This window comes from Mytilus californianus, unplaced genomic scaffold (genome assembly GCF_021869535.1).
Source record: "Mytilus californianus isolate M0D057914Y unplaced genomic scaffold, xbMytCali1.0.p SCAF_9, whole genome shotgun sequence".
NCBI lineage: Eukaryota > Metazoa > Mollusca > Bivalvia > Mytilida > Mytilidae > Mytilus > Mytilus californianus.
Window position 1 is genome coordinate 10,048,382 of NW_026262745.1, and position 25,273 is coordinate 10,073,654.

Consider the following 25,273-nt stretch of genomic DNA (forward strand, 5'->3'; position numbering starts at 1 on the left):
TTAGAAAAACAATTAGAATGAACAATTTGCGGAAATACTTTTATGCACTTCTTCCTTAGAGTAATTAACATTTAAATTTTCTTATAGTCATGAACAGTTCATAGAAATTGAAGATGTTTTTATAAAATCCATATTTGTATATGTTGAACAAAACAATTTTTTACAGTGCGGATAAACCTACGAATGTCAGTAAAAATGTGTACAAACTTTTAACAGAACATAGAATTAGTACATTTTCAGTATTATAACAACATTTTATTCAGATGACAATATGTTTTTTAGAACTTGTGTGTACGAAAGTTTTGTATATAATATGTTTATAAGTCTTCAAAGAAAAGATGTATGATAATGGTAATCTTAGACAATGTAAGTATATATTTAAATTCAGTAACCTTTATTATAGTAACAATTACGGTCTCCTCTCAAAGAAATTTAAACATGTAGGACAAAGTTGTGTGTGGATTGGCTCCGTCTTCAATAGCATCTCCTGCCCTATACTTGTACATTGTAGTACTGTAGTAAACAATGTTGAATTGTTTTACATTTTTCATTTCGGGGCCTATTATAGCTGACTATGCGGAATGAGTTTGGCTCAGTTTTGAAGGCCGTACGGTGACCTATAGTTGTTAATTACTACATGTGTCATTTGGTCTCTTGTGGATATTTGTCTCATTGGCAATCATATCACATCTTCTTATTTTTATATAGACTGGTCAGTTAGAAGTCAAAATAATTTGTCCAAGGAGGGTGACTGTCTTCATGCCGACTTTTGCTTTTGAACTAGCACTGTAATCTGGCGCAGTGGGTCAGTCTAGTACAAAGCAGGGTTCATATTCATATCTCATCAACATGTTCTTGTGTCATGAACATGTTGAATATATGCATTTCATTTGCCACTGTACTTTAAACAACCATCCATCCACCACAATGGTTGACATGTAGGATATTTATACATGAAGTTTTCTGCTCTTTGGTCGGGTTGTTGTCTCTTCGACACATTCCCGATTTCCATTCTCAATTTTATTAACTATAAGAATAAATCCCTTTAATTCTGATTGAAAAATGTTCATGAATCAAAAATTGTTCTTCTAGAGATTTTTTTATTGTGGCTGTAGATTTTGAGAATGTGAGCTGAGTTTTTTAAGTTAATTTGTATAATGACTAACATTTCATGCTTGTGTTTTGTTCTGGCTCACAGACCTTCATGGCCATTGAATGTAGATAATTTGTATAAAGATGACGGACAAATCATTCTTATGTTTACAATCATAACTTTTGTATGGAATATTTGTTATATTTAGAATAGCAATGTTACATAAATTTTTATGTTATTTGATTTGTTTGTACTTTGTCATTTTCTGTAACGTCAGGCATCCAAATGGCTCCTATTTTGACAGGGTTTTTTTAAAGTACCTTTATTTAAGGTCTCAACAAAAGTTTATATTCAGTGTTAATTTTGTAGATATATCCTTCACTACTATATAGTAGGTTCCACAAAGTTAATTTTAAAACTATACTGAATCGAAAAAGGTTTGAACCGATCCATTTAACAATAGTTGATGCTTACTATATTTTTTGTAAAAAATAGATGTTTCGGACTTATTTTAATTGCTCATTTTTAAAAATTTACTTTTTGTGGATGTCGTATTCGACGTTTCCGTAAATTTTACTATTTTTTCGGGATACTTCATCTGTTGATATTCAATTTGACTGCTTTGTGAATATTTGAACATAGTTAGCTATGTTGAAAGATGTGCATAATGGTAAATTTGAAAAATACAAATTATTTAGATTGTAAGAAAACTTGGAAGATTTCTGTGCTTTTTTGCAAAATGGGTACAATTTGGGTACTGTGCTAACTTTAACGTTGCTGCTTAACAGACGTTAAAAAATACAAACTATTCACATTAAAACATTAAGCTTTATAATTTCTTCTTAATTTTAAAGTATATATATCATTCTTTTTCAGTTCACAACCACTTCAGAATATTCCTTAGTCATTATATTTTTTTCGATTATCTCCCTTTCATCAGCTGATTACGATTTGGTAAATGGTGAAACAGGAAAATAGTAAGTTTCTTGTGTTACTAATTGATAAAATTGAGAATGGAAATGGGAAATGTGTCAAAGAGACAACAACCCGACCATAGAGCAGACAACAGCCGAAGGCCACCAATGGGTCTTCAATGCAGCGAGAAACTCCCGCACCCGGAGGCGTCTTTCAGCTGGCCCCTAAACAAATATGTACACTAGTTCAGTGATAATGGACGTCATACTAAACTCCAAATTATACACAAGAAACTAAAATTAAAAATGATACAAGACTAACAAAGGCCAGAGGCTCCTGACTTGGGACAGGCGCAAAAACGCGGCGGGGTTAAACATGTTTTTGAGATCTCAACCCCCCCCCCCCCCCCCATACCTCTAGCCAATGTAGAAAAAACAAACGTACAACAGTACGCACAGTAAAACTCAGTTTAAGAGAAGTCCGAGTCCGATGTCAGAATAGGAAACAAAAGAAATTAAACAAAATGACAAAAATACATAAATAACAACAGACTACTGACATGCCAGCTCCAAACCTCAATTAAACTGATTGAAAGATTATGTCTTCATCATATGAATATCAGGCACAATCCCTCCTGTTAGGGGTTTAGTATTATACCATCATAAAATATATGAGAAGAACATAACCCGTGTCATGCCAACAACTGGTTTTAGAATAAATATGTTTAATTCCGATGCAAAGACCCTATAAGTGAATCAATTTTAAAGCCAAAATATGCAATCTTTAATGACAAAACAACAGTATCGTAACTATATCCCTTCTTAATAAGTCTGTTTAAAGGTTTTGTTAGCTTTTGAGGTGAATACTGACATTTTTGTGCTTTGTAAAGAATATTACCATAAAAGATTGGATGTGAAATACCCGAACGTATAAGATGTCTGCATGTTGAGTTATATTTACGAATGATGTCATTATACCGATGATAAAATTAAATTGAGTACGTATTTTGTCAATATACAACAGACCCTCTTCACAGGCAACAGAAAAGTACATACAACTTGTCAACAATACCAAACAGTTAGTGCTATTACATGTGCAATGTAGAAAATGAATCTCAACTCTTAACAGTTAACATAAAAGAAGATAAGAATTTCAAAACAGTATAAACAATATATAATAGACAATAAATTGTGGTTAAGATATCCATTTATAGTTGAAGATCTGGAATTAGCTGAAGGTAGCTAACAGAAAGTTTTTGCAAAGATAAATAGCAAGTAATTCGCACATGTACAGGCTAATTTAAGCAAGTAATTTCAAAGGGTTGTAACATGGGTTTATGTAACTTTTAGGAATTTTGGGTCCTTAATGCTCTTCAACTTCGTACTTTGTTTGGCCTTTTTAACTTTTTTTATTCGAGAGTCACTGATGATTTTTTTTTAACGAAAAGCACGTCTAGCGTGCAAAATTTTAATCCTAGTATTTATGATGAGTTTGTTTACAACCACTGGGTTGATGCCATTGCTGGTGAAGTTTTTCTTCCCGAGGTTTTCATCACCCAAGTAGTCAGCACTTCTGTGTTGACATGAATTATCATTGATATGGTCAAATTATAAATTAAATGTTTACAAAACTTTGAATTTTTCGAAATACTAAGTATTTTCTTCCCCTGGAAAATATTACCTTAGCTGTATTCGGAAAAACTTTGAGTAATTTTAGGACTTCAATGCTCTTCAGCTTCATACTTTGTTTGGCCTTTTTAACTTTTTTGATTCGAGCGTGATGAGTCTTTTTAAGACGAAATCCGCGTCTGGCGTACAAAAATTCAATCCTGGTATTTATGATAAGTTTATTTATGTAGTTGAAATAGAATGGCTAACACAACACCACAAATTATTGTATGCAGAAACAAGACTTAGTATAATATATATGATATACATTTTTATATAAAAGTGTGAAACCTGTTCAACTGTACTGATAAAAGTTTTGATGTACACGCAAGATGAAATGCTGTAGTATTAACAAATAATTCAGCATAACAAATGGCCTTCATCAATGTCAATTCTTTTCAAAATGCAATAAAATAATATCAGTTTTTTTGTGTTAAAAGAGCTCACCCATACAGGTAAACTAGACTTAAGTGCTTTATTCTGTAATCCCATACCGTATATCGGGGTTTTTTTCGCGTGTGTTTAATTTTCGCTTTGTTCGCGGTAGCAAAAGAAACGCGAAAATTTGATCCCTCGTTAATTTGCTTGCGTATTCCAAGATTTATTAAAATTTGAGAGTTTTATACATTATACTGCTAATTATGGAGTTTTTTTTATTTGTTCAACAGATCACAAGAATGAGCATACTTAATTAAAATCTTTGTTTTTATAATAATTAAATTGGCTTAACATACGTTTCACACCTTTTGAAAACACAGCAATCAGATGTTAATTAGTGGCGTCCTATTGTATTGATAGGTGTCATAACCCAAGCAATTGGCATTTAATGTAAAAATACAATAAAAATTAATCACTTTTACACGGATATTTGTATATCTGTATTCATCGAAACCTTAAATTTTTAGCATGCCCAAATGTGCATAGTTTACGTTCCTTAAAAGTTCTCTAAATTGTGTACTTTCGTTTGGTTAATTCGTATATATTTATGATGATTACCTGTCAGTCAATCAATTTTGTGTTACTTTCATCTTTAACAATGCGATACAGTTATATTTTAGCTTGCATTTTCCCATTCAGCGAAAATTATACACAGTGAAAATTTACGCTGCCCATTTCGTCATAAAATCGCAAACAAAAAGCTGACGCAAAAAAAAAAAAACCCGCATTTCATCAGTAAAACAAAATTCCAGACTATGTAGGCATGGACGCATATGTTGACATCCCAATACTACGTATACTTAAATATGCATTATTTATATCCCATTTATGGCCTAAGACCACCTTCGAAATGTATTTATTCCTGTTTTATTCATAAGATAAGTGCAGGAGGGTGAGCGAGTGAAATTGCACACTTAAAACATTTTTAGGGTTATTATATAATTCGTCCTGTTTGTTCAGTTTTGGACGATCAGGTATTCATTTAATTTCCTGGTTGAATTCTTTTTATAGACTCTTACATGTGAATTATATACATGATATAAAATTACATATGTGCAGTGCTGAAAATATATATGAATTCCAAATGATTTTTTACCAGGACTATTTATATAAATAAAAGTATATGCATAAGATATATCTCTGTTTATTTAAACTAATTAAAATTTTTAATGTTAATAAAAATAGTTTTTTTTTTAATTAGTGAATAATAATAATAATAAAATTCTTTGATTTTTACCAGATATATTTGCTACACAGCTACAAACAGAACAAAAGGGTTGACAACCAAATACGACATGTTTTCTACCTTTCAGACAGTTTTTAACATTTTTGTGCCTATTGTGCGTAGTCTGTTCAAACAAGTCCTATTACAACAGAAATAAGTGTCCTTGTAAATTAATTAGAAATGTTTAAAAAATGAAATAAATTACAGACCGGTGTGTTTCTCACTCTAATTTCTTAATATGAGCATAAAAGAAATTGGATTGCTTTAAACATTTAAAAAGTAAAATCACAAAAATACTAAACTCCGAGAAAAATTCAAAACGGAAAGTCCCTAATCAAATGGCAAAATCAAAAGATAAAACACATCAAACGAATGGACAACAACTGTCATATTTCTGACTTGGTACAGGCATTTTCAAATGTAGAAAATAGTAGATTGAACCTGGTTTTATAGCGCTAAACCTCTCACTTGTATGACAGTCGCATCAAATTCCATTATATTTACAACGATGCGTGAACAAAACAGACATAATAGGTAACATTGTCAAAATATGGGTACAGCAGTCATCACTGTGTCACAATCTCAAAACAAACAAACATTTGACAAAGAAGCACAAAAAGCATCTATCAAATATAACAACCACATTCATTGCTTACTTATATATGTATTATAAATCAACCCATAAAGGATTGAAATATTTAAAGTCCTGTGACTGCATTCACATCTACTCTTAGTGTAGAGTCGTGTTTGACGCCAGAAAATGTAAACGTCACACTGGAAGAAATATAAATTAATTTTGTCGTTCAAAGTATTTTCAAAATTATAATTTACATGGAAAATGGTGGTATACATGGTTCACTTATACCAGCAAATTCCACAAAATTTAGTGCCCCACAAATATATACTAATAAACCAGAGTAAATGGATTTTTTATTAGCATGACTTTATATTGTTTATTGTTAAATTTCTCTTTTAATCAGAGGAGCACAGTTAATAAACTTAAGGTTGCAATTCTGTAAATACTGACAATGCAATTTCCCATAGGAACTCCCTTTGCGGCTAAAATTGTGACACTTTTACTATGAAGTTTCGTGAAAAATAATATCCCAGAACGGAAAGTTTATATGCACTACTATTTTATTCAAAGGTCAAAATATAGGGCTGTGCGGCATATTTTCAACATTTATATGCCCTGAACTTCTAAGAGTTTAAACTTATACTAAAATTCTATACTACCCTTACCTCCATTTTTGGACCTCCTAAGAATTAAAATTTAGCCGCTACCATGTTTTTCAATACTGGTTACATTCCCAAGTGATGTCTCTATGAGATGAAACACAGAGATCATCAATGGGAACCAGTACGTTAACAAATTAACATACCTATGAATATTAAATATCTCCCCAAAAGAGGCGTGGTTTGAGAAACAGCTGTATTTACAAAGTGCAACCTATACAAACATTTATTCAAATAGAAAACTCTCTAAAAACACTTTTTCTCACAACAATACTTATTTATCAGAATTATAGCCTTAAAGAAATCACTGCATATACTCTAAGTTTCCTTTTACAGTAAATTTTATATCCCTACCCCTGTTTCAATTTTTTAAAGATTTGAAAACAAGACTCTAATTATTGCCAGCTTACCCTATATGCATGTTATCTGACATGAACTGTCCAAAACCTGTTTGAAACTATTCTGATAACAAATTGAAAGCATTTTAGAATACTATAAATGTATTGTTTAGTAGTTAAGCATTCCAACATTCAAGATTATACAAAGTATCCAATCCTGCCTGTGTCTCCAGTCCACATCTTACTGTATGCCTATTTGTCAAAGAAAGTTCACAATTTCTGCCTCAAATGGTCAGTTTAGAATTCTTGTCACAACAGTATCATCCCTAACCATATATCTAACATAAGTTAGTTAATATATGAACTAGAAGTGTTTAAACAAAGCCATATTTGCAAAAGTTGTATTTATGAAGATATCAGTCTGGTGCATAAATTCACTAAAAGTTTGATTGAAATGACTGCTTACATCTGATTTTTGCATAACTTCCTAGCACAGTTATTGTTTACTTTACCAAAGACCTTTAAAATAAACAAATCATAGCATTTACAAGTTAAACTATCTGTTTTATGACTCAGGGGTAGGCATTTTTCTCTGTTTTTTGCCCCTGGGGCCTCACATTTCCTAATTTTTTTCCCTGTTTCTAGCAATGTGGAATATTTACTACATATTTAGGATAGAACACACTATTGTAAGTTTTATTGAGGTCTTTTTGTAATTCTAGCTTGTACTTTTTTATGCCGCGGTCACAAAAAAGCACATTTAGGCATTACGGCTTAATTTTGGGTTATCGACAGGACAAAAACACCCCACCAAAAATATTTAGGAAGGATCAATGAGTTGCAATTACTGCGAAGAGTAAATATAAGCACTTCTAAACAATTTAAATTACAAATAGGCATATATGATGAATTTATTTTGAATTCAGGGCTTTAAGTAAACCATGCATACTGTAAACTGTGAATTTATGCTGAGTCATCATAGTTAAGGCCCAGGATTTTCTCAATCTTCATGAAATATTTATAAAACTTCATATTTGAGTTAAATTCTTTAAAATCTCTGAGATAAACCAGATTTTGTGAAATTTTGTATGTTCTATTTTTTGACCCTATATAGGTTGCAATTCTGTAAATACTGACAATGCAATTTCCCATAGGAACTCCCTTTGCGGCTAAAATTGTGACACTTTTACTATGAAGTTTCGTGAAAAATAATATCCCAGAACGGAAAGTTTATATGCACTACTATTTTATTCAAAGGTCAAAATATAGGGCTGTGCGGCATATTTTCAACATTTATATGCCCTGAACTTCTAAGAGTTTAAACTTATACTAAAATTCTATACTACCCTTACCTCCATTTTTGGACCTCCTAAGAATTGAAATTTAGCCGCTACCATGTTTTTCAATACTGGTTACATTCCCAAGTGATGTCTCTATGAGATGAAACACAGAGATCATCAATGGGAACCAGTACGTTAACAAATTAACATACCTATGAATATTAAATATCTCCCCAAAAGAGGCGTGGTTTGAGAAACAGCTGTATTTACAAAGTGCAACCTTAATAGTATAAAAATTGCAAGTGAACTAGTTGTAAGTGAAATTATTGTAATAAACAATGTTGCAAAAAAAGACAAGTGAGAGAACACTTCAGTCACACTGCATTAAGGAATGAGAACAACTAGTGAAACCAAATGTCTAGTCTATTTTCTTAACCTTTAAAAGTGAACTCATCGCAAGGCCTGGATTTCAATGAGATTGATATGTAAACTCACACATTTTAATAACGAAACGTTCTACTAAAGGTATTAGAATAAACTTTTGGATTAATGTTTTTGTATGTTTATTGGTTGATATATCTCTCTAATTTATTTTGTAGTCGTTGGTTTGACACAGCAGCACAGATCTATAGAGTATGTTGTTATTGTCCTATTGAAGCAATGAGTTCTGGAAACAAAAATGATGTTTTTCAAAGATACCATAATAAAGATGGTGATTTTTGTAATCCAACAGAAGATGAAATGAACAAGACCGGAAAGTACCCTTTCTGTATATGTGAACACAAGATGGGACTGAAACCTGAGTTTGTAGGTAAGTAATGTAATCAAGATGACTTTAAATATAAGGTTCCTTGTTTTTACCAGATTTATTTTCAGATGTTCAGTTTCAAATTGTTTTTTGTTTTTTTCATGAAAATGCTTTGCTTATACAAATCAAACTTATTAGGTACATGTATGATGCATTGAAAGGGAATTTTTATTTGGTGCCAGTATGATGGGAAGCATGGCCACTGGGTGCAATCTATGATTATTACACTGAGAATTATAACGAATCCGCAGAATTTCATCAGATGCAATGTTTTAAAGGGGCATTACCTGTCAAATTAATGTATACCGATTTGACTCAAATTCTCATATTTGATTTATAACACACTAAAACGTAAATATAAATTATCAAACGTCTATAATAAACAGTTTACGATGCATGGGCTCGATAATATTGATGAGCATTTCGTGTGTATTTCATTATAGATATAACTAGATAGCAAACAGGTGCAATTGGATTTGTTTTAGGTCTGTTGAATTCATATCTTAGGCTCAAAAATATGTTAATCGTCGTTTTTACCTGTATAAGAAATAGTTTTTGTGGATCGAATCAGTCAACCAAACGGTTCAACATTGTTTCACTTTCAATTTTCACCTTCTTTCCATTTTAATAGCTGAACACGTCTAATGTATGCGAACCCATCTCTAGCTAAGGGCTTAATTTGAATACGGATTTAATGAGGTCGAATTATTTACTTGCAAGTTAATAGATCATCAGCGATGATTCTTAGCTTTGAACCAAAATTGAACAAAACTGCCTGCTAAAAGCGAATTATTTCACTTTTTCGATTTCATTAATGACATTATCTAATAATTATCAGAGTGCAAAGACAATGGTGAAGCCATCATAAATGTTGTGATCTCATATACATCAATGGGTTTAATTACAGACAAAGTATTAAAAAAATCTGCATAATGATGAGCAGTGTATCTATTTTGATTTTTTTCGTTATTGTTTTTCCTTCCTTCATTTTAAAATGAACACTTTTCATGGGTGCTTCAAGATTTTGGTTTATTTAATTAATTTGGATTTCAGTCCAGTAATTTTGATATATCAACATCTGTACTAGATGAGCAAATGTTTTAAACATTTAATATAAAACAAGACTTTAAAACATTTAAATATAAAACAAAATGTCATTATGTTTTAAAGGATGTGTCCTGCCAAATAATAGTCATTTTAGTCAGGTAGAATGGACCTGTGACAATGTATTCAGATCCCTCAATGTTAGTGTCTATACAAAATGTAACCCTAGATGTACCAAAGACAGTATGGTTCTAGTTAATCCTGGTGCTCAGTCATATAGGTGTGGAGAGAACAAAACATGGGACAACCAACCAAAATCTGTTTACTGTCAAGACAAAATTGAAGGTATACAGTTAAGATATATATGAAATTGAGAACGATTTCTTGAATGATATTGATAAGATTAATAAGGTTGAATAATTTTGATTCATGACATTGTAGATGTTCATATAATATTACTTGACGTACACAAGTATTTGATATATTGCCAAAATGAAGGGAGAAGTATACTATAGAACCCTATGAGAATTTTTTTTCTTCTCAATTTTCAAATACTACAACTTGAAAATAGTTAGCGATAGACACATGAGGGCTTCAGTAATGACCATTGGAACATATTGTCTACTTTTGTCTCAAAAGATTAATGGTCACTAATAACCTTGACCTTTCACCTTAACCAATTGTTTTCAATTTGCACAACATATTAAAACAAAATTAGAGAAATGAATGAATAATAGAGGAGTTGTTAGGGAATATACTTATGGGGACTGTGTTTTGGAGACTTTTCATGGCTGCTTGATTATTTTGGTTTATTTTATGCTATTATTTGTTATTTCAGAGTAGCAAATTTTTAAAATATTTAGTATAATCTAAGCTTTTCAAGCATTCAGATATACAAAAATGTCTATTTTTCAGAATGTGTCCTGCCAAATAAAAGTCATGTAAGTCATGTAGAATGGACCTGTGACAATGTATTCACATCCCTCAATGTTAGTGTTACTAGTAATACAACATGTAAGCCTAGGTGTACTAAAGATAGTATGGTTCTAGTTAATCCTGGAGCTCTGTCATACAGGTGTGGAGAGAACAAAACATGGAACATCCAACCAGAATTTGTTAACTGTCAAGACAAAACTGAAGGTATAAACTTATTAAAGTAAGATATATGTGAACTTGAGAAACATTTCTTGAATGATATTGATAAGATATTTATGGTCGAATAGTTTTGATTCATAATTTTGCAGATGTACATATAAGATCACTTGGTCAACGGAGGTATGTGATATAGCCATTATTGTGCATACTTGGACATTCATATTCTTCACATTTTCATATTCTCTCTAAAGATACTTTTAACAAACATGGCAGGAACGATGAAAAAGGAAGGTCATCTACAAAAAAATGATCGTTTTGTTTCATTCCGATGATATAAAGCTAGGCTACTAAACTTCTGATCAGATAATATTAGAACATCTCTTAAACTACAAGGCGACTTGAGGGCAGTGATGACTTGAAGACCTTCTACAAACTATCATCATTAAATGTTGATTGGTCTGCCAATATGTCTCAATGTCAACTCCATTTAGTTTTAAATATGCAATTTATGAATAATTTATTTTTTTAAACTTTATCGCATGTTTGTTGTCAACTTTGAAGTTACCGTAAGAATGTGGCAATAAACTCATCATAGATACCAGGCTTCAATTGTGTACTCCAGACGCGAGTTTCATTTACAAAATACTCATCAGTGACGCTCGAATAAAAAAAAATAGTCAAATAAATCTATGTCAACGGTTACGTACTTAAATCCTAAAAAATTGTATAAAAAATATCAATAAAACATAATTCTTTAAGGGAAATTAAACATGTTAAATCTTTTATCTTTTCAGATGTTATAGAGCATTGGATATATATGGTGATCATTGTGATTGTTGCGTCTTCATTTGTTATTGCCATTATTTTATTAATTACTTGCAGGCAGAGGTTACAGCATTTTTGTTTACAGCGTAAGACACAGGAATATGATTAATTTACTACCCACGGCTTTTGAAACGTTTTTCTTTTATTATAAGATGAAGTACATAATTTAGATTTAAATTATTCACATGTTTGTTGCTCTGTTTAATATTTTTGCTCGACATATTGTCTATGCTGACTTCTAGATATCTTTGGTTGTTGTGTTGTTTAATTGCTGTTTGTTTGATGTTCTCTCTGGTCTCCTTTTATGCATGACAAACAATATAAGATATCAAATTAACATATTTTCAATGTTTTTGATTGAAGATACAAATTGGAAATGCTTTTCAAGTATTCTGGCATTTTGCATGCAACTAAATTTTCAAAATATTTAACACCCTGATGCTAATCTGATGGCAGGCACTTGATTATTTGATCAAAGTTTGATATTTAAGAGGGTATACGACCTAGTTGCTTCATACCTTGTAAGCAGATATTTTCTGAAGTTTCCATCGATCATATGAACATTGTCCTGGACCTCATTTCCATGGTTCAGCCACTACTTCAAATAACTTTATAATGTATAGGGGTCCAATGTTACATCTCTTGGCTAGTACGTTTCTTAGATACATTATATAATCAATAAGTCAATTATGTTTGGTGAAAGTAGATGTATTTTCTCAGGTGTAAATTGTCTTTGAGCAATAGGTTAACTATAATGTGTTGCTTGTTATGGGTATGGCATATTCAATATGTAAAAAAAAGTCAATCAAGATATAAAAAACCCTTAACATAGTTTTGCTATTTATGCCATAGGAATATAGGTTTCAGAAAAACGCATTCGCTTATTTAAGCAAAATTAGAGATACAAAGTTTCAGACAAACAATGAACTACTGCACCAATAATCTAATTTCATCTTTGACAGAAGCTTCGTAAAAACTAAGCTTTTTAAATAAAGTTAAGGTTATTCAACCTCAGTAAATATGCAAACTTATAGATTTTGTTTATAGGTAACATTATTTTGTAGTGAAAAACAAATTCTGCAGTTCAAGTGAAAACAGTTCATCAATTAGAATGGAAATGCTTCCAATATCTATAGATTCTAATGTCAATGTACAGACTAGTGATGATATGATATGTGAAACACACTTATCTAATACTATCAGTGATTCATGTTCAATCAGAATAAACACAATTAATTATGAAAACCAGGGAGGTGTAAGTGTTACAAATATCGATGGAGATGAGGAAAGAAAATCCATTCCTGATTCTTTGATAGATGATCAAATGAATCATTGGATGGCTAGATTGGAGGAGGATGTTGTCAAAGAGGCACAGTTGTCACTGACTAGTACACAGTTGCCACTGACGAGTTATTATCATGGTATATATATCACTGCTTTACTGCGACTGTAATAATGCGGGACCCCTTAGTTACTTCCCAAGGACAATTTAAGGTTGATGAAAAAGGTGATAATTAATAAAATCTGTTTAAGATTTTAAAAAGAAACTACTTTTATGTATTGTACCATTTGGAAACTTGATGCTGAATTTATAATGAAAACATTTAATTTTTTTCAACTGAACACTTGATTTAAAATTGTATAAATTTCTTATAACCTGTCTTCAATACAAAAGTAAGTCAACTGAAAACTTAAAAATTCAATTGACGAAATATTGTACATAACAAAATATTCATACATTTACAGAGTTTGGTTTATGAATATGTACTCTCAAAGTTTGCATATGACTGTAACATTATGTTAAGAGAACATAGGATTTAATGCCAACATATAACCGGGGTATATGCTCTTGTTATTACAAATGTGGGTTAATGGATCACGATACAATGTAATCAGTGCAGATTAGAATCATAATTTTGTATATGACATTTTCTTAATACAATATAGCCTAAATATTGTCAAGAATTGTTGCTAAATTGTTTTTCAAACATTTATATCTGTAGATACAAAGCCAACACTGCCATTACTTGTAAAAGTGAGTGGAATAAGAGAGAGATACAGAGGTGGGGAAATTTATTACAGTGTCATTAGAGGTAATACCTTGGATATTACACACACATTAAATATAATAAATACAATATTAGGTAGTGTATGATCTGACATCTGATTGTTCAATTGAAAACAATGTTTAGCCAGGTTAGGACAAAGTCTTACTCCAGTTATAATATGACGAATCTGAATGACACCTGTATGATGGTGGTTTTATAATACCCTTATATAATTATGAAGAGAAATGCCCTATTGTTTTTGTCGTCACTACGGTAGAGATCAAGATAAAAGCAGCTATTTAAGTACTGGTGTTTTTTGTTTGACTTTTAATAAACTTGGTTTTTATAATGCTCCTTAGAATGAGAAAATCCTCCATTGATTTTAAGGTTTTTCTTTAATAAGTAATTAGTTGAAATGTGGGCAATTTTTATGTTTCCACATGATATCTTTTGAACCATCTGTCAAACCTTCACCAAACTTAGCTTAAGAATGCATGTAGGAAAGAACAAGACCCTTATTGATTTTGGGTCAGTTGGTTTAAGGTCTAATCAATCTCTTTAAATAAATTTTGAGAAAAGTTCTGTTTACAAAAAATATCTTTGAGCTATAAACCAGGTCAAAGATAACGAAAGCAATTAGTAGACTGAAATTGGGGAAATATTTTGTTTGCCAGATGATATATTTTGGTGTGTAGGTCCAACTTTCAAAATAATTGACATGAAAATGTGCCTAGAAATATGCCCAAACTATCTTACATTTGGCATCAACCTAGATCAAATTATTACAGTTCAAAATGAATTGATCAAACAGGAAATATTTACAGGGACTGAAAAAATACCTCAACTTATCCATTTATGATTTTAGTTATGTACTGTGGATGATTTTTGCAGGTAGTGAGATTGTTATAGTATCTCAAATAGTAGAAACAGATTCAGACTTCATTATAGATAGAGAATATGATGAACATACACTTAATTATTATAAGATAAGATCAGCCAGCAAAACAAATGAAGGTGTATATAAATGGCAATTGAAAGGAAATAGTAAACAAGAAAGACAAACAGGCAGCTTTTACATAACAATTTGTGGTAAGTTTAATTTATTTACATAAAAAGATGCCTTGGTTGTTCTAAGAACTTGGTAGTTTGTCAACATTTCTCTATATAAATATATTCAGGTGCGCTCGACTTCACTCTTCAATCGACTTCAATCTTAATTGAATAGGGTTGTCATTTTTCGTGCCGAAGGTCGGTGGTTCTTTCTGGGCACTCCGGCTGCTTCCACTAATAGCACCTGACCGCCTCGAAATAGCACAATAGTGCTGAAAGTGGCATTAAGCAACTATAAATCAAACAATGAAAATTGAGGCCAAAGTTATCTTATTTGAAATCATACAAAATAGTCCTATTTTTTAATGGTAATATGGTGGTAACGGAAACAGAGTTTACTATTTGTGTATTAGATCGTAGAAGACCTTGATACTTCATATCTTGTATAAAAGTGCATTATACTCTGAATTGTCTGTCTGGCATATGTCAATTTTCCTGCATATATATGCCAGTCTGGCAGGCTTCATCTGACCATGACCTTATTTTCATGAATTCTGATATTGTAAAGTTTATGTAACTTAGATTTTGTTTTGTTTTTGCCTGATTGTCATTTCCTATTGTCATTTATGAAAATTTGACTTTCTCAGATAAGATAAGACCAGAGCCAGCAGGTAGCAGCACTGTATCTTTGCCGTTCATCAGTTTAGATATTGATTCGATGGAAACATTTGAAGAAAAAGTAATGAATGGTAAGTTTTGTAAATTAATTTTTGCGGGCCAAATATTTGAATAGGCTAAACATGATGATAGCCTAGAAATTATCAGTATATGTATCAATCATAACAAGATCCAACCAGGCTTATTATATGGAACAAGTTCATAATATTTGTTTTAAAATACATGTTTCAAACAAAATATTACAGCCATCATTGGTAAGTGCTAGCAAGCTATCAGGATTTGATGCCCAGGGCTTGATTCATAGCATAGTATATCATGTGATTTATTTTCAATGTATTGCAAAAACCGATGCGTATACCGATGTTTAGATAATTAAAATATGTTCGTGCTGAAATATTAAAATGCATTTCTTTTGCCTAAAATTTCTGAAGATCATTGACAGGACATAATAATCGAAAGGTATACGCCATTGACGTCACGTATTCGTGCATCAACGTCACAAGTTCATTTCCATCCGTGTTAATTTATCAATGAATTGCATTTGACTTCATTCATACAACCAAACAATAATAAAAACGTTTTGCATATTTGAAATTAGTTTTACTAACAATTTCATTTTATTTCATACTCGCAAAAACCATATTGTTGAGACAAATTGCATGCAAGAACAATAATGATATTTTATTTTTTTATACTGACTTCATCAGCCTGCATATCAGTCCGCCCTGGCTTGATCGCTTTATATTCCTGAGTATAATGTCAGAATCAAAAATAAAAAATGCCATTATTCAATGTGATAGAGTAATTTTATATATATTATGGACAACTTTATAATGTAATTATTTGCTCTCCATTGCAGATGGTGGTCCAGGTAGCCCATCTCTACCATGTCTTCCTGAGATTAATAGTCCGTTTTCCTCGATTAGATTTAATAGAGCTGCAAGTTCCGAAAGATATAATGTTATTTCTGAGAATAGCTTTAATGGTGCAATAAGTTCAGAGGGACAAGACGATATAACTGAGATTGAAATAGGTAATTTATAATATGGACTTTATTTGGGAATTTTTCTAAGCATGAAATGTAGTTTTCTGTTCATATTGATGAGAAATATTTGAAGAAATGGTGATATTTTAAAAGATAAGTGTTGTTTAAAAATGTTTAATTGCTTGAGTTTTTAGTTTAAGTCCTGCTTCTCTACTTTTTTAAAGATTTTTGGTCTTGCCTGCGACTCAGTATGTGAGACATAGGTATTACTATCCGGCATCGGCGACGGCTGCGATGTAAACTATTTGTTTTAAGCATTATATTCTAGAAGGTAGAAGACCTTGATGCTTCATATTTTGTATGTTACGAAATTTTCGTCTGTCATATGTTCATTGTTCTTGATCTCATTTTCATGGTTCAGCGACTGCTTGAAAAAAAAATGCAAATGTAAATTTCTCACTTATTATGAGTAAAAGGATTACTGTATTTGGTATATGGATTCCTTGCAACGCATACCTGTCAGACAGAAAATGTTCCCCTGACCTCGACCTAATTTCAAGAATCAGTGATCAAGGTTAAATTTCTAAAATACTATAAATAGTAGGTCAACTATATTTGGTGTATAGAATGATTGTAAGGGGTACATGTCAATCAGGCAGGTTTCAGTTGACCTTGACCAATTTTCATGGTTTATCTTGTCAATCTTTAGTTTTTGTGTTTTGGTCTGTTTTTTCAAGTACTATTGTTGAATTATTTTAAGGTGTACATTTCGGTCTAGCCGGTATCATCTGACCTTGACTTCATTTTCATGGTTTCATTGGTCAATGTTAGGTTTTTTGGTTGTTTGCTCTGTTTTTCAAATACCAAAAGCTAGAGGTCAGTTTTATTTTGTGTATAGAATAATTGAATGGTGTATCTGACGTAGACCTTATTTTCCTGGTTCATTGGTCAATGATACATTTTATAATTTTGTTAGTTTTTCAGATACTTTAAGCAACAGGTCAACTATATTTGGTGAATGAAATGATTGTAAGGTGTACATGTCTGTCTCCTGCATGGTTCATCTGACCATGATCTCGTCACATGTTATTATAGAACATTGATAATGATAGGTTTATGTGATACTTGTAGTAAAACCTTTATGTTACAGACTTTCAGCATAAGTTCAATGATTAGTCAAACAGGCGAGATATTTCAGCTCGTGCCCTCTTGTTTGGAATATTGCAGTAAATAATATGAATAAAAAGGAAATGTAAGGTATATATATCAATGTGACACTAACCCAACAGCACAATAAATTATAAAGTTAACATACCGTTTAATAAATAAACAGTTCCTCATACAATATCAATTTCTAAATCATTCGTAGTCTTAAAAAAAGGTTTTCAAAAACCTAATTTTGTTCTGGTCTAACAAAAGTAATCATCACACTTTTCTCAGGTACTACTGAGTGACTTCATATTTTGTTATCAGCTTGACAGTGACCAGTTTTAACCTATGAAGGCTTTCCAGATCTGTCACACTCCCTCGTCCTGTTTTCTGACGTCAGAAATAAGCGTTGGGTATGCTTGACAATACATCCATGCAACTTCTTGTTTTGTAAAAATTCCACAATCAATGTTAATAAGGCTACTTAGAAAAAATACAAATATCTGTATCCAGTATCATGGTCAATATTTTGTATATTAAGATACAAACATTGGGCAAGGGTATCATTTTGTGTGTTCTTCTTGCAGTACCTCTATTTATTATCAATACTTGAGTAGACCGGTTCAAAATAATACGGGAACTGCTATGATGTCCAGTTATGGCGACCAAATAGCGATAAGATTCATTTGAATGCTTAGTTGTATTCATTGTTCTTCAACAACTGTTTGGTAAAAGCAAGCACTTGACTACTTTAACTTTGATTGTTTCTGCTGATTTTTACTAACTTATCTTATGATAGATGGTAGCAAATTTTAACCATACAGCTACCCTACAGTTATTATCATAGAAACTGTTGCAACATATGTTTATTTATAATTACAGATAGACAGATTTATAGATAGATTTATAGATAATTATATAAAGCTTAAACTTAACATGATTTTTTTTCAGAATCTGTAATGAAGAAATGTAACAGATGTAATAAACATTTAATAAGTGCTTTAGATGATTTTAATTCATCGAAATATTTGAATAACATGTGTCATATGCTGGACCCTAATACAAAAAAAGATTCACAATGCTGGATTGGATTTGTGAAATTTTATGGAATAATAGAGGGATACAGAATAGAGAATATAAAGTAGGCACAATATAAGACTTGTCATATAATTTGGTAAATTTTCATTAAGGATGTTCGCTACTCTGTTTCAAAATAAAAAGCTTTTTAAAAGACTATTATATATTGCTAGTATATGAATATAGAAGCTAAAAAAGCAGAAAATAATGAAGAGTCCGTGTGCTTGTTTTCGAGATATAAGCCTTTGAAAATTTGGCGGGAAATAATTCTCTCTTGATTTTTCATACATTAAACATTGGCACCTTTTTTCTTTCAAAAACGATGAAAAAATAACACGGATTTTATAAGATTTTCAAAGATGACATTTTAAACTATATGTAATGAAATTATGGAAAGAAAAGTTAGGGTTAGTGGGCAAAATTTGTAATGGCACTACATGGATAAAACCAGAGGATTCCGAATATCTGGCAAAAATTCAAAACCAAGAGGAGCGAACATCCTTAAGAGTTTGTATGCATCACTTATTTTAATAGGAGTGTACATTGTATATCTATTTGTTTGTCCAGATTTAGTATGATGGTATTAGAAATGAAACGGAAATGATATCACAATTTAACTTCAACACAAAATATCTCTGGAAGTGAATATCTTATATAGGCTAAAGGTAGCAATATCACATTGCTACTAGACAATGCTATTTAACATAACAATTATAATTTGAACATTTTGGAGTCATTTGAATAATTGTACAACTGACAGAGAGTGACTATTTTTTATACCCCCGTAAGGGACGTGTTATGGTAAACCACAATATGTCTGTCCATGTGTCAGTGTGTCAATATAAAAAAGAAGATGTGGTATGATTGTCAATGAGACAACTCTCCACAAGAGGCCAAATGACACAGAAATTAACAACTATAGGTCACAGTACGGCCTTCAACAATGAGCAAAGCACATACCGCATAGTCAGCTATAAAAGGCCCCGAAATGTCAAATGTAAAACAATTCATACAAGAAAACTAACGGCCTAATTTATGTACAAAAAATTGAACGAAAAACAAATATGTAACACATCAACAAACGACAACCACTGAATTACAGACTCCTGACTTGGGACAGGCACATACATACAGAATGTGGCGGTGTTAAACATGTTAGCGGGATCCCAACCCTCCACCTAACCTGGGACAGTGGTGTAACAGTACAACATAAGAACGAACTATAAAAATCAGTTGAAAAAGGCTTAACTCATCAGATGGATACAAATAGAAATACATCTAACAAAAACACAGAGAGGACGTGGCCGGGTACTTGTATATCCCAACAACAAAAAGACACTAAGTACAGATCTGAGAGTACTCGCAGTTACTGACAGCTAGTTCAAAGCCATAAACAACTAATAAATACAATCACTCAAATTTGCTTTTAACAATTCTCGTGTAATTTTAACACATTCAACATTCATCATTAAGGGGAGAAAGCCCTCCTTCTGTTGAAATTTTTTCTAGTCTGTTGTTCTAGATTTACCAGACTAGAATTCTCAGATTAAGGGCATTAAACACCAACAATTAATCATCATTTTTTCAACACAATAGGACAAAACTAAGTTCTTCCTTCCCCTTTGATATAAGACTAGCTATGTGATGATAATTCAATATTTGAGTTGATATATCTTATGGTATATTCTTAAAGGTATCACACGAAAGGAAATCCAGAAGATGGTCACATGCAGTATATTCTCCACCAATATCTACCTCCACACGACTTCAGAATAGGACATTTGGTATATTATTTCTCACAGAAAGATTCACGAAGAGAAGATGTCCTATTAGAGATTAAGAAGTTTCACAAGAACTGTACTTTCTGTAATATCTATATAGATTAGACTTAAGGTTAATCTGATTGAAATATAATTATTTTGTCCTCATTTCACTTACAAGAATCTGATAATGCTTCGTTGTATTTTTAGTTTTGAAGATCTTTTCTTAGATCATCAGGTTTTGTTCTAATGATTGAACTTTCAAAAATTTGAAGGCAAAGTTTCATTGGGTGACAGTGATCAATAAAGAAATTAAAGAAAGTAGAACGAAGCATTTGCTATCCAAATCATGGATGATGGTGATGATGAACGATTTGTGTTTAACCTCCAGTGGCACATAATACATGCATATCAGGAAAAGCAGCTGAATTTTTAAGATGCTGGTTCACAAAGTTACTGTCTTTGTTATGATTCCTAGATGATGTGGTGTGAAGCATGGACACAGGATCTGTATTTCAAACAGACTGATTGGAAGTTGGTCAATATCATAATCAATTTTTTTTAATTTTATTGATTTTGGCTATATTGTATAATATTTGTTTACAGCTATCCAAAATCTCCAAAGGCAATATGTCGAAATCAAGAATGAAACATGCATGATGCTATAAAAAGAAGATGTGGTATGATTGCCAATGAGACAACTCTCCACAGGAAACCAAATGACACAGAATTAACAACTATGGGTCACCGTACGGCCTTCAACAATGAGCAAAGCCCATACCGTATAGTCAGCTATAAAAGGCCCCGAAATTACAAATGTAAAACAATCCAAACGAGAAAACTAACGGCCTAATTTAGGTACAAAATAATGAACGAAAACAAATATATTACACAGCAACAAACGACAACCAGAGAATTACAGTTTATTTACAACCACGGGGTCAATGCCACTGCTGGTGGAGGTTTCTTCCCCAAGGGTATCACCACTCCAGTAGTCAGCACTACTGTGTTGACATGGGTTGTCATTGATATGGTCCTTATCATAAATAAAGGTAGCTGGGTTGTCTAAATGTTCGACAATAGATTATTCTTAAATTTCCGTAAAAAAACTTCTGGGTAAATATACTTTCAAATTTCAATACTAGTATAAAAACTGGGAATCACTCAAAGGCCAATTATATGACCCTCTAATCGACGTCTTTTTGTCGTTCTCAAATCGACGTCCAATGTTTGGCTTCTCTTATCGACGTTCTGTTTACGGACTTGCCGCAATGATGTCACAACTTAATAAAAGAAAACAACTGTCATATTCCTGATTTGATAAAGGCATTTTCCGAATACAAATGTTTGGTTGAACCTCAAAACTCAAAAAGTTGTTACAACAGATCTTGCAGAGTCCAAATGATAATACTTTTCAACAATTGACTATACTTCTTTATTCTGTCTATTGTTTGAGACTTATATTGTGAAAGTACTTTTATTCGTGGGGTACCAATTTTCGTGGTTTTCGTGGATGGCTTTATCCACGAATTTAACTGTCCAACGAGTATAATAACTGTTGTCCAATTCCAGACATGGAAAGATCCCCATGTAGGTTTGATTACATGATCCATACGGTCATATAAACCAACGTACTATGAACTAAATATACATTTTTTTGTACAACTTCAGACCGGATTTTACCCATTTAATCTTTAAAAAATCTAAAATGTACGACTGTTAACATTTTAATTCTCATGAGAAATAATTTTTTATCGATGAAAGATATCCGGTGATGATATGCGATAATGAAATAATCCTTTTTTCATAATTCTCATACGAAAAAAAATACTGATTTCATTTTGGGCTTGCTTTTTTATGTCATAATAATTGATTCTACAATTCAAAATATTATGAATTTGTTATTAATGAAGGACGAACAAGTGAGTGAAAATGAACACCTTATTTAACAATGCCCCACAAATCATTATAAAACAACATTTGATTAATATCATGAATATTCGATTCTGAAGTCTTCAAATTCCGCGCGTCACTCGATTTCTTTTTCAGAAAAATAAAATCCACGAATTTAAGAACCCACGAACATGTAACTTTTGCTGAAACCACGAAAATTGATACCCATGAATAAAAATACTTTCACAGTATTGCCCCTAGACGTCTTTCGGTTATCTTTATATTTGGGTTTATGTCTCATTGTCTTATATTCACATATCATTTATTTATATGAATATGAAAGGAATAAAACAACGTAGATCGAGTGGATTAACTTTTTTTCACCAATATATTAATATGCATCGCTACAGTCGCCGCCAGGAATGCTTTGACATTTTAAACGGAGTGAATGAATGGACGGAATTTTAAACAATTTCATGTTTAGGAACTCCACCGAATTTTTCAAAAGTTGTGTATTTCTACAGACTACATCGGATATTTTTTCTATATGCATTTCCTACCTTTTGCCGGTATCGGTCGCTGAATCTCTAAATAAATTTCATTCAGCACGGTTTTGAAAAGTGCAAAATCCATTTTTTTTTTTTATAAAATGTCGATATTTATCCCAAATATGAAAGACCCATGTAGTCATTCTCGTATAGGCAACTGAACGACAGACGAAATACAGAACAGATTTGAATTGTCTAAAATTTACCCAAACAATAATAGATCTGAAAATTTGAAGAAGCAAACTTTCAAATTGGTTCTCCTCTTATAGAAAAATTCGATATGGTCTGCAGTACTTCTCGCACAGAGTCCTACGTCCTAGACAACTCCGTCCACTAGGCTATATAAAAAGATAGCTTTCGGGTGTCGAAAAATGCCTTTCCTAGACAACTTCATTTGGGGTTTGTTTCGAGAAATAACACAATGTAAGGTTGCACATACATTAAATACCTTGCGGATCAGCTGTTTTGTCTGCTGGAAAGGACATTCTATTGTAATACAGAGTCAACAATACATATACTTTGTCTTAAATGTAGCCCTGCACATCTGAACTAGGTTAAACAGGAAGTTCATTATGTGTAACCGTTGGATAAATTCAAGTTGACAAGAAAAATCTTTTACCGCTGCTCTCTATGTAAATCTTGAAAACACTCTTTTAAACGACATTCACAAAAGCGAAATATTGTAGAATAAAAGTTGATCAATATTTATTCAGAGTTATGAAATCCGAATCTGCTTTCTATATTGTTCTAGGATTTCTTGAACATTTGAAAAACTATTTTTTTTGTATGTCCATTTAACTTTTTGATGTTACTGTCAGTATTACAAGAGTGCATCTCATCGTGCTTTTTTAAAATTGAAATAACATTCCAATATGTGCATGTACATACATCAATACTAAAATAAGAAACAAAAGCATGTTGGTTATATGTCTTAACTTGATAACCTTGAGGGGATGCATTGTTCATTAGCGGCACTGTACATTTACTGATTTAGACAAATTAAAGTGTCAAATGATTTTCGGGACTCTGATACTTTGGGCAAGTGTAATTTTATTACAGTTAACAGTACCAACTAAATAAATAATGACAAACTTTAGGCAAAATGTATAAACACAGGCATTCAGGTATTTAAATTCAATAACATATATGTCGGTTAAACATTTCGTTCCAGAGTGCAAACCATCAATATATATATAACTTACACAATATATAATACTGGACACTTCTAAATTGACAAATGGCAAAACAACTGTGTGTATTTACAACTGCATAATTTTGTCACAAAATGTTGAAATAGTATTGCTTATGGTAGTGACTGCAGCTTTACAGACGGTTGTACTTACCGAATTAAGACTATTTACCGGATTTGTAATAACATAAGCAACATGACGGGTGCCACATGTGGAGCAGGATCTGCTTACCCTTCCGGAGCACCTGAGATCACCCCCAGTTTTTGGTGGGGTTCGTGCTGCTTAGTCTTTGGTTTTCTATGTTGTGCCATCTGTACTATTATTTGTCTGTTTGTCTTTTTATTTTTGGCCATGGCGTTGTCAGTTTATTTTCGATCTATGAGTTTGACTGTCCCTCTGGTATCTTTCGTCCCTCTTGTACATATTTTTGTTTTCATTGGTTATTATTTTTTTCTCATTTCGCTCAAATCGTGGGGCGTCGATCGAGGATTACTAAACATCTTCAAGGAAAGTGCACTTTGTAAGTTATTCTTTATTGTGTTTTAATTATATTCGTATGAATCGAATTTCTCTCGACAAAAACCAATGGTTGAACGATATGTCCTTACAAAGAGTTTATATATGTAAGGGATATATTTACTGATGTTATGCACAAGTGTCATAAGTCTAGGTATAAAACAGAAAACAATTGAATTGAAAATATATGGAAATGTATGAACTCCAATAAGAACGAGACGATGTGCTTCGACAGAATAATCACCTTGACTACTGTATGCGTCGTCTGCGACACGATTTCAACGCAACATCCTCAGTAGTTAAAAGCGAGGAACATGACAAACCCGAAGGTAATGTCAAACTTACATACTGTGGATTCATTATAATTCGTTGGTATCAATTTTCGTGGATTTTGTGGGTACAGGGGAAATATTCA

At 32.0% G+C, this 25,273-nt stretch overlaps 1 protein-coding gene across 1 annotated transcript; it reads left to right on the plus strand.

Moving 5' to 3' along the window:
- Positions 1 to 107: 107 nt before the first annotated feature.
- LOC127716573 (uncharacterized) lies at positions 108 to 21,274 on the plus strand. Its single transcript, XM_052222804.1, has 13 exons — positions 108 to 366; positions 1,970 to 2,070; positions 8,792 to 9,003; positions 10,171 to 10,389; positions 10,960 to 11,184; positions 11,934 to 12,050; positions 13,029 to 13,385; positions 13,968 to 14,057; positions 14,904 to 15,101; positions 15,710 to 15,811; positions 16,600 to 16,773; positions 18,826 to 19,015; positions 20,645 to 21,274. The coding sequence occupies exons 1-13, from the start codon at positions 343 to 345 to the stop codon at positions 20,835 to 20,837; spliced, it is 2,202 nt and encodes a 733-aa protein (XP_052078764.1). The 5' UTR covers positions 108 to 342; the 3' UTR covers positions 20,838 to 21,274.
- Positions 21,275 to 25,273: the final 3,999 nt, after the last annotated feature.